The 10,370-nt window shown below is 31.1% G+C and overlaps 1 protein-coding gene across 2 annotated transcripts; it reads left to right on the top strand.

Moving 5' to 3' along the window:
* The first annotated feature begins 5,995 nt into the window (after nucleotides 1–5,995).
* LOC140975623 (uncharacterized) lies at nucleotides 5,996–8,470 on the top strand. Of its 2 annotated transcripts, none has more exons than XM_073439446.1 (6): nucleotides 5,996–6,257; nucleotides 6,354–6,694; nucleotides 6,779–7,123; nucleotides 7,318–7,692; nucleotides 7,808–8,028; nucleotides 8,118–8,470. In XM_073439446.1, exons 1-6 carry the CDS (start codon nucleotides 6,112–6,114, stop codon nucleotides 8,361–8,363), a joined length of 1,674 nt encoding a protein of 557 aa, XP_073295547.1. In that variant the 5' UTR covers nucleotides 5,996–6,111; the 3' UTR covers nucleotides 8,364–8,470. The 2 variants fall into 2 exon arrangements, with proteins under 2 accessions (XP_073295547.1, XP_073295546.1); XM_073439445.1 differs by having other exon boundaries at nucleotides 5,998–6,257; nucleotides 6,354–6,706.
* Nucleotides 8,471–10,370: the final 1,900 nt, after the last annotated feature.

Below are 10,370 nucleotides of genomic sequence, written 5' to 3'. Positions count from 1 at the left end.
TACTGAAAAACAAAGGAAAATTTTGTTTATTTTGTAATTATAATACAAAAGTAGATCTTTTGTAGACTGTCTCACGAATATTTATCTGTGAGACGGGTCAATCCTATCGATATTCACAATAAAAAGTAATATTTTTAGCATAAAAAATAATATTTTTTCATGGATGACACAAATAAGAGATCCGTCTCACAAAATACGATACGTGATATCGTCTCACACAAGTTTTTTTCATAACACAATTAGGTTGCGTTTGGACGATAAAATTTGATTTAATATTTAAACCATGATTTGAAATGACACACATTTTGGTTGTATTTCAAGTCATTAATTATTATTTCATCTATATAAATTAGTAATAGATGAATTTGAAATTCACTCGATATAAATTATTTCAGGTTGCACTTGAAGAGTCGAATTTGAAATCCATGAATTTTGATTATTGTTTTAATGTTTACAATGAAACGATAGATTGAATCTTAAACACACGCCTTATTTATCTACACATTAGTAATACAAAATAGAATTTATTTCAAATGACATCATTATTGTGTGAACTTGAAATATATACTAATTAACATGAATTATACTATATAAACATACGAGATGTTGAAATTGTATAGATTACCATGACTTAGAATAATTGAAATTTTAGTTTAATTATTTATAGATTACCATGACTTAGAATAATTGTAATGGTGTGTTGGATATTTAAAAAATAATAATAATAATTTGGTATATGTTGTGTATTTATAAAATAAAATATTTTGGTGTTATATTGTGTAATTATTTTGTGAATTATTATTAGGTTGATTGATTGTTCTAGTAGGTGTTTAAAAGATTGATGAATCATTCCATCAAAGTCAGACACGAATATTATGGTCAACCTCAATTATATGGTATCAAATTATGCATTTAATTTGATAGATTTTTTTTAATGATTACGATTAAATTATTCAAAATTAATACAAAATATATATAATTAAATTATGTTTTTTGAATTAATTTCTCAAAATTTGAATTTTACAGCAGAGAAATATGGAAAATATTTTTTTTTTTGGTACAATAACTTTTGTTTTTTTTTTCTTTGGTTTTGATATACTAACTTTCAGATCTTGATACATGAATTTTTGAGTTCGGTTATTTTGGTCCATATTATACTAGAATGTTCAATTTTTATGAGAAAAAAGAAATTAGATAAATTACTAAACAAAAAAAGTTATTTTTCCGTAAAAATATAGATAAGATCTATTTGTAGGATCGAGCGCTTGTCGTTTTACCAAAAACTATAGTTAGTGGTAATTGTGCAACTCAAATCTTTCAAACCGCACAGCAGCTCAAGCACCACGATTCGATCGCTCTACCAAGCAGGGACAATTATTGCACCCAACAATCTCCCACCCAATAATTGCACTCCTTGCAATCAATGGGAATCGAACCCATGACCTTGACTCTGATACCAATTGTAGGACCGAGTGCTTGCCGCTTTACCAAAAACTATAACTTGTGGTAGTGGTGCAACTCAAATCTTTTAAACCGCACAGCAGCTCAACCACTACAGTTCGATCGCTCTATCAAACAGGGACAATTATTGCACCCAACACTATAACATGAATGCACGAAACCAACAAAAAGAAAATAATTAATACTAATTTAATTAAAAAATTTAACTAAATACAAACTTTGGTAATAACTTCTCTCCATCTTTTAATTTGCAAATAGGAACATCACCAAGTTTTAATTTATATAAATAGTTTTTTTTTTTAAAAAAAACACTATTTTACTTCTCGTAATATAATAATTCTCTATATTGTCTGAAAATATAATCCTCCGTCTTGACAATGATTAACTAATAATTTATCTGACATCAAAATTTCAAATTGAAACGAGATCTAGAATTCAAAATCTAATTATATAAATTTATCTATTTTGTAAAGAACCAGACAATAATTAATATTATAAATTTAAAGATGCGTGCTGTCTCTTCTTTGGTTTTGTTTCTATGTCGAGTGTAATTTTTTTTTAACACGTTGCTTTTATAGTCATCAAAGAATTTCAATTTTATAATCAAATTAAATATTAACATTTATTAATATATTAATAAAGGTTCTTGATTAGTATTTTTATATTGTGTTTACTTTAAATGATTGGGTTGTCAAGATAAATTATAATTATTAAATAATTAAATAATATTTGGAATAACAATAGGTAAATAATAATATGTTTATTTTGGTTGATTATGATTAGGATTGATATTAAAAATAAATTATGATTCCTAATTTACCACTTTGATAATTATATTTTGTATAATAAAAAAATGATAATTAAAGTTGAAAAATATTATTTTTACTTTTTTATATTTATATATTTAATTTTCTTTGGTTTAAGTATTTTACTATCAAAATTTTTTATAATGTTCCTTGATTTTTTTTTAAAAAAATAATATTTTAATTCAAAAGAAAACACATACTGTTGGATAGATTAAGTGTTGGTGACCTAAGCTTACCAAACTGACATATGAAAACCAACTGGAATAAAAGTCGGTTAAGCAAAATAGACATTTATTGAAAAATCAGTTAGACTACTCACAGTTATCAAACTGAATTATTGGATAAAGTCTTCTGTACAAACAGTCTCTGAATTGTCAGTAATCCGCGAGCACTACCTACATTGTACACTTTGTCGGAAAAGACGTAGGGTGACGTGAAAAAGATGAGATTAACAACTATTATGTGTGGAACGAATACAATATTGGATATTACTGACCGTTGGATCCAACCCTATAAATAGATAAGCTTGTAAGTTAGTCGGGTTCCCTTGCTTGCTTGGAAATTATTGTATAATAAAATATTCAAGCTTTCAAGAACCTTCATGAGCTCAACTGATCTAAAGATTTCTTAGCACACACTTAGGTATTACATAAGATCATTAAAGATCAACTTGTGTTTAATATTTTCTTTCTAAAATATTTCTAAACTGACAGTCATTGTTCATTCTTGTTTTAGTGAGTGATCTAAACCGGGAGTTTCAGTTAGGTAGTTAGAAAGCCTGACCAAATCGGGTTGTTACAAAAGTTGTGATTACCAGGGTCTTCTAGTGAATATCCTTCTCATAAGGAAAAAGAGATGACGTATGAGTCATTAAAATATCCGAACATCAAGAAACATCTTCGTATTATTTATATTTCAGTTAGCCTATTTTTGATAATCTAATTGTTTTTCTTACTATATCATTTTGTACTGTTCAATTTGTCAATATAACTTCATTCCGCACGAAAATTATATGATCAGCCAACTGACATAGACTTAGCGAGAATTCTAAAATTCAGTTTGTTAAATCAGTCGAATTTCTGACAAAGTAGTGTGATTATTGATTCAATATTCTCTAAACAATCACTCATCCTAACACATACCTAATTTTTTTTAGGTGCTTAATATTTTTTTGTAATATAATATTTGAGATAATGTTGCATCATCTCAAATATAGGACCATACATTTTTAGTTAGTAATAATTATTTAAAACTTTTATATTTGATTTTGTTATTATTCTATTTCTTCTAATTTTTATTAAAAAAATTGTAAATATTTCTTTTGATTTGACTAAATATAAATGTAAATTATAAATATGCTTTTATAAATCATTTAGAAAATAATTTATTCTAATATATAATATAAGATCCGGATTTTCACACTCAAACACATGCAATAATTTATAGCAGTATCAATAATTGAAACTTACAAAAGAAAATAATTACATCTACAAGTGGTATGGATTAACGTCAAAAACCGTCGCTAATTAGCGACAGTTTATGATATAATTTCAGTCGCTAATTTTTTCAGTAAAATAAAAAAATTACTTTTATAATTTAATAAATTTACCAAAAAAACTTAAAATCTGAATAAGTTAACAATATTCATGATCTTAACTAACATTTAGAAAATTACCAAGAATTAAACCGTCGCTTTTTTCTTAAATTCGTCACTATTTTAAAAATAAAACCGTCGCAAATTTTAAAATAGCGACGGTTTTTGTTTAAACCGTCGCTAATTAACAACGGTTCCCTAAAACCATTGTCGTTGCTCTAAAAAAACACGTTAATCAACAACGATTCCCTAAAACTGTTGTCGTTGCTACAAAAAAAAACGCAAATCCACAACAGTTTTCTAAAACCGTTGTCGTTTTTCTAATCCGCAACGATTTTAACAAAAATCGTTGTGGTTTGTCTAAAAAACACGTCAATCTACAACGGTAAAAACCGTTGTGAAAAGTAAAAATACAACGGTTTTCCAATAAAACCGTCGATATGAAATAATATAATGATAGGTGAGATGGAGAATTTTGGTAGTTTGAGTTAAAATAGATGGTGAGATAAAAAAAAAATCACTCCATTTAAAAGGGATTAAAAATCACTCATTAATAATAATTCAAAATGGACCAAATATTTATTATGATTGGTAAATTTCTAGTAAATATTTGATAATTAATCAATCTAACTCTAATCGAGCTGAGTAAAAAAAAGATAATTTAATCTAACGTACATCAGAATCTCCTCTTAATTGTGTTCCAATCAAATTAAAGCTGCCTAAATGCTGCAGAAGTTTAATTTAACATAAAATAAGCATTTATGTACTTAACTAACTAAATGCTAAAATATTTTGATTAATTATTGATTATTGATCAACAATGCAAAAAGTCCATTTTTGCAAATCAGGAATCCCACCATGACGTTTAAATTTTTCCAATCAAAGTGCATGCTAGTATGCATAGTTTCTTCGTTTTCCCAGATCAAAAGACCAAGGGTGTACAACAATAACCGCGAGCTATTTCATTCGATAAGTGATAACCATAATTTGGTAAGTCTGAATGGGGTTGTTCAGTGTATCATCATATGATCACCCATATGTATGAATGGACAACTTCATGCTCTTACCAATGAGACATTACGTCTTTATCACAGATACTAGTCTCAAACTCAAGTGCATTTATCTTTATTTTAGACAGCTGATTCGACTAGGAACTCGTATAGAATATATGATATATTTCATAACGAGTTTCACGATCTTACGTTGAGATGAAGACCTCATGGTACCTTTTGCATATTTAAGGACTTTATCTATGCAGCTTGCATTATTATACAGATAAAGTAAATATCATAATTAAATAAAATTGTAAAATATTATTAAAATAAAATTTTTTTTTTATAAGAGTCAATAATATTCAAATTAAATCACAAATTGATTCGTTAAATGTTAGTTGTTTTTCTCTCGTTCTGAACAAGTACATAAACAGCAAGTCGAGGCAAGGATGATCTTTTCTTTGCAAGACGAAATTGCCTGTATGAAATGCTATACGTTGCAGGCAATCGTCCCTAAGATACAACGACTTTAAGTCGAGAGATCGCAGCACTACAAACTCTCGAAAGCAGCGAACAAAAATACGCAGCAACTTTCAACGCGAAGTGAAGTAATATGCAGCAAGATGGCCAGAAGATTTCGAAAATCTGAAGATCGAGATTATTTATAGATTATCATCGTATGCGTAAAAGAGACATGATTTTTCGGACCGGATGCGTAGAAGAGCCACAACTCTCTGCGAGTATTACTTCAAAGACCGGACCGAATCGGGCCGACCAACCGGCCGCGCGCGCGTCATTCACCGAGATACAACCTATCAGCATCTTCCCCTTCTAAAAAATTCTGGTATCCATTGAAACCCAAACTTGTAGCTCAACTTGGAGCTTATAAGGGATACCAAATTAGTCTAGTATTCCAATGTGGGATAACTCCCACCACTCTTCATTTTTCATTTATCCAACATTAAACACCTACTCTAACACTTACAACAGATCTTACGTCAATATCCCAAATGTAATGGGGTATGAGATCTCGGATTCAGATGATTTTCATGAAGACCTGCCACTTGCATAAGGGCATATCAGTCTTTTAGAAAAAAAATGGTAAAGGGAAAGGTGAGGTCACCAATCTTGGCAAGCAAAAAAGATCATCAAAGCAATTAAAGCACTCACTTTTGTAGTTTTCATCTTTAGAATTGCTTCGTGCTCAAGGGATTAGATAAGTGCAGAAATCCACTATAGCATAAAAACAATTAAGAAAATGCTGCAATGTCACAAAGAAACAATTGCTAGGCTTTTCTACAATGTCTCCAGCTCTTTCTTGCTTCTCTTCATCTTCTTCCATTTCACTTCCATATTTCTTGCCAAATTGTTCATCTTCTTTGGAGGCAATCCATTCTACCAAAGGTCTATATATACATTTACATATAGTCGCGACAGTCTAAATTATGTATATATATTCTTGTGTACGTTGTTTATTTTCTTGTTTCTGATCACTTGTAGGAACCGAGATTGCTATGTATATTTCAACAGTTTCTCCGAGGAAGAAGTAGAAGAGGGGGACGAGTGCTCTTGCCACAAGCCGATGGAGGGAGGAAAACGCGACGCGAACCTAATTTATGGTGATCACGAACCATTCATTCGGAATTCGAAAGAGGAGTTGGGAAGAGAGAGTTTGGATAGTAGCGAGGCAACATGTTATGGCTCGCCAGATAACGTCGAATTCGGTGACGAAGAGGTTGTTAAAGAGGATCATGTGGTGAGAGATTCTGATTCTTGTTTTGATTCTGAGGAAGTTGAAAATGACCCCACTTCAAATTATGGCTCTAGCTTGAGGGATGACAGTTATACTCCAGGTTAAATATTTTAGTCCCAGAAAGAATATAATTTCCTTGTAATAAAATGGCTGATGGAGTTTTCATTTTCAGATGAGATTGAGAATGGCGACAAGAATCAGCAGACAAAGGAACTGAATTTCAGCAAAGAAGAGAATTTTTTTGTGTTTCAACCATCCAAATCAGAAGGCAAGAAGCTGGTGCAGGAAAATGATGAGAGTGAAATATTTGGAGACACTTTTACGATAGGATCGACTTCGAAAGATTCGTCGGAATGGCGAAGCTCTATCAACTGTAGGGACTCTAGTACTGATGATCCATTTTCGTCTTCGTCCCGTAGAAGCTGCCCCAAGTGGGAATCATACACCTTGTTCCAGAAATATGATGAAGAAATGCTGTTTTTAGATCGAATCAGCGCTCAAAAACTCCATGAAACAGGTACTAGAACTCCCATTTTGTGTTACCCTTTTGAAAGTTAGACTTTAATTCCATTTCTTGGAAAGATAAAATTGTTCTTAGTGCCAAATAGTTCGTGTTTTTTTCGATATTTGAAATGAGTTTTTTAGAAACGACTCGAGTTGAAGACGAGCTGCTCTTGCTAATGTAAATTGAATGTAATTTTGTTTTGGCAGAAACACTAAAATCCATACAGGCATGTCCAAGATCCATATCCGAAAGGATTGTTCATAAACTAAGAACAATAAACGAAAAAACATCAAGATATCGTCACAATCCGTATCAAGAACTGGAGGCTGCTTATGTAGCACAGATTTGTTTAACATGGGAAGCCCTCAACTGGAACTACAAGTATTTTCAACGTCTAAGAGCCTCTCGTCGCGAGCATGATACGGGGTGCCCTGCTTATATCGCGCAACAGTTCCAACAGTTTCAAGTCCTTCTGCAGAGGTATGTCGAAAATGAGCCATATGAGCATGGGAGAAGACCAGAAATCTATGCTAGGATAAGGAGTTTAGCACCAAAATTGCTTCAGGTCCCGGAATACCGAGGTGAAAGCTAGCTTGTGCTTTTAACGAATTATAATCATATAAGTTTGTTCCTCGAGAAGCACTCAAAAGATTCATTATCATTATTAATAATTCATCGATTTTGTTGTATGCATAGATTCGGATCAAGACGATAAAAGAGAGGCCGAAAGTAATGGATCAAGAATCCCTTCGATTTCATTTCTTCTTATCATGAAAGAATCAATAAGGACATTCATGAATTTCATGAAACAAGACAGGAGGAATCACTGCCAAATATTAGCAGCTTTCTTTAGCAGAAAAAGAAGTGGCTCAGCTGATGCAACTCTACTCCACTTACTAAAAAGAGTAAACAAAATGGTAAATAATATGTATGTAACTATCTATACAACTTGATTAATCACTTTCATTCCATGTTAACAAACATCTCTTGGATTTATAAACCACAGAAAAAGGCCAAGTTGAATGGCCTTAAACGATCCGGGAAATGCTTGCGAAAGAGGCGACTAAGAGAGGAGGAAGAACTGGAGATTTTGATGGCTTTGATAGACCTCAAAGTGGTGTCAAGAGTTTTAAGAATGGCTGATTTGAGTGGCGAACAGCTGAATTGGTGTGAGAATAAGATGAGCAAAGTGAGACTCTCTGATAGGAAATTACAAAGAGATTCCTTTCCACTTTTCTTTCCTGCTCACTGACTGGCCATGCAACTTTTACAAAGCTAAAAAGATCGATTACTAGATGCTGAATTTGAGATGAATATCCACATTGCTTCATTCCCTTTTGTAAATACTAGAAAATATAATGTATTAATTAACAATTAACAATAAAAAAAAGTAGCAAGACTTCTAGATAATGATATATATTTCTTGGTTCAATGTATAGTTTCCTTTTAGGGTTTCCTTTTCCCACACGACCATGAGGTGTAGTGATCCCAACATCTAAGTTAGTGGTCATGCATGCAATAATTAATGTGAAGTAGTTTTGTAGTATAAAATAGTTATGATGTTGATTTTATATCAATCTTAATTCATTAATGTTATGATTCGTATTTGAAATTGAGAAAATTGTTTTTTATTCGTCTTTTGTTTTGGTTCTTTGTGATTTTGATCAGCTGGAATTGAGTGTTAGTCGATGTATCTTTCTTCTTCTTTTTTTGTTGCAATTTTGGTCATTTTTGCATAGGAGTGTTTGTGTGACATCGAACACATTGGTGTGATATCAACGCCACATCAGCACCACGTAGAAAAATGATTAAAATTACACACAAAAAAAAAGAAGTAACGGGCTAAACTGAAATTTGATAACATAGAATACCAAAATCGCAAAGAGTCAAAACATAAATGGCCATATTTAAAATTTCCCCTTTATAATTCAAGTGAATATTATTTCTTATGATAAATCATTGATCTATCTCAAAAATTACAATCAAACTATATTTGGATAACTTAATATAGAAGTATAAACATGTGAAAACAAAGGTCGAAAGTTCAATGTGGTGGGGATTTTGGTGATTCGATTTTTACTTTGAAGGTTAGGATTAAAGATTTGTTGGTCACTGATTTTGGTGAACTAGCTTGCTAGGAAGAAGGGGATAGAGGCTAGTTTAGCTTTAGTCACTTTATATATATATTGAGAAAATGAGCTCAACTAAAGCAAAGCATGACTGCAAAAACAAAAACAAAAAGGAATAAAAAGGTGGCACACATGCTGCACCACTCTAAGATAGGCTTCATTAGATTATATCAAAGTTTGGGAAAATAAAGTTTTTGGTACATTAGATTTCATTTTTTGGGTTTTGGTCAACTGAGTTTTCAAAGTGTGGTTTTGATATATTAGTTTTTATTTTTTTTGGATTTTGATCATATTTCACTGAGTATTGACGTGACATCGAAAAATGTTGGCTTATCTTATGTCACATAAGCACTTTGACTAAAATGAAAAGTCGGTGTACCAAAAACTTCATGGATCAAGACAAAAAATTGGACAAGTAATAAATCAAAAACTTGTTTTCTCTTGAAATTTTATGTATGTTACTTTTGAGTCATACTCTCTTGCCAATATTTGGCTATATTTTTTTTACTATAATAAAGACTATAAACCCATATTCATTCAAGATGTAGGACATGTAACTCGAAAATGATTTACATAGAATTATATTTCAAGGACAGATGGATTTAGTTTAAAATTTTCAACCATAATAAAACAGTGGAAACTAGCCAAATGATTTTTTAAGTTCGTCTATTTAGTATTTCGGCGTTATAAGTTAGGTCGTGTTTTGACTTTTGACATTTTTTCTTCAAAGTGCTAACCTGACGTTAGAAAATACCGACTTGACACCAAAAAATGTTGATGTGATATCTGAAAAAGTTGACATAACCTGACATCACATCACCACTATTAAAAAAAAAAAAAAAACCTAAAAACGAAATACAACCTAACTTAGAGAACTAAAAACAAAATTTAAACACTAAGTGACCAAAACACAAAATAGGGAACTTAAATGATGAATTTGCTATCAGAAAATGTTGGGAGTAGATCGAGGAGTTTGGGTCATGAAAGCCGTGTCTACATCTCTTACAATCCAATTTTGATTATTTGCATGTACAAAGTTAGGTTCGAAAAGTACAAAATCATTAATTATATAAACAACTTTACATTTTAATTTGAGCCCACCTACACACACTCTTAATTATTTGATATAT

This window comes from Primulina huaijiensis, chromosome 4, assembly GCF_012295235.1.
Source record: "Primulina huaijiensis isolate GDHJ02 chromosome 4, ASM1229523v2, whole genome shotgun sequence".
NCBI classification, from domain to species: domain Eukaryota; kingdom Viridiplantae; phylum Streptophyta; class Magnoliopsida; order Lamiales; family Gesneriaceae; genus Primulina; species Primulina huaijiensis.
The sequence above is the reverse complement of the archived record's forward strand: the minus strand, read 5'-3'. Positions and strand labels throughout refer to the sequence as shown.

Coding starts and splice junctions, on each gene's coding strand:
- LOC140975623 (XM_073439445.1), top strand. CDS start 6,112: ATGCTGCAATGTCACAAAGAAACAATTGCTAGGCTTTTCTACAATGTC. Junction 6,258..6,353: donor GGCAATCCATTCTACCAAAG/GTCTATATATAC, acceptor GATCACTTGTAG/GAACCGAGATTGCTATGTAT. Junction 6,707..6,778: donor GGATGACAGTTATACTCCAG/GTTAAATATTTT, acceptor TTTCATTTTCAG/ATGAGATTGAGAATGGCGAC.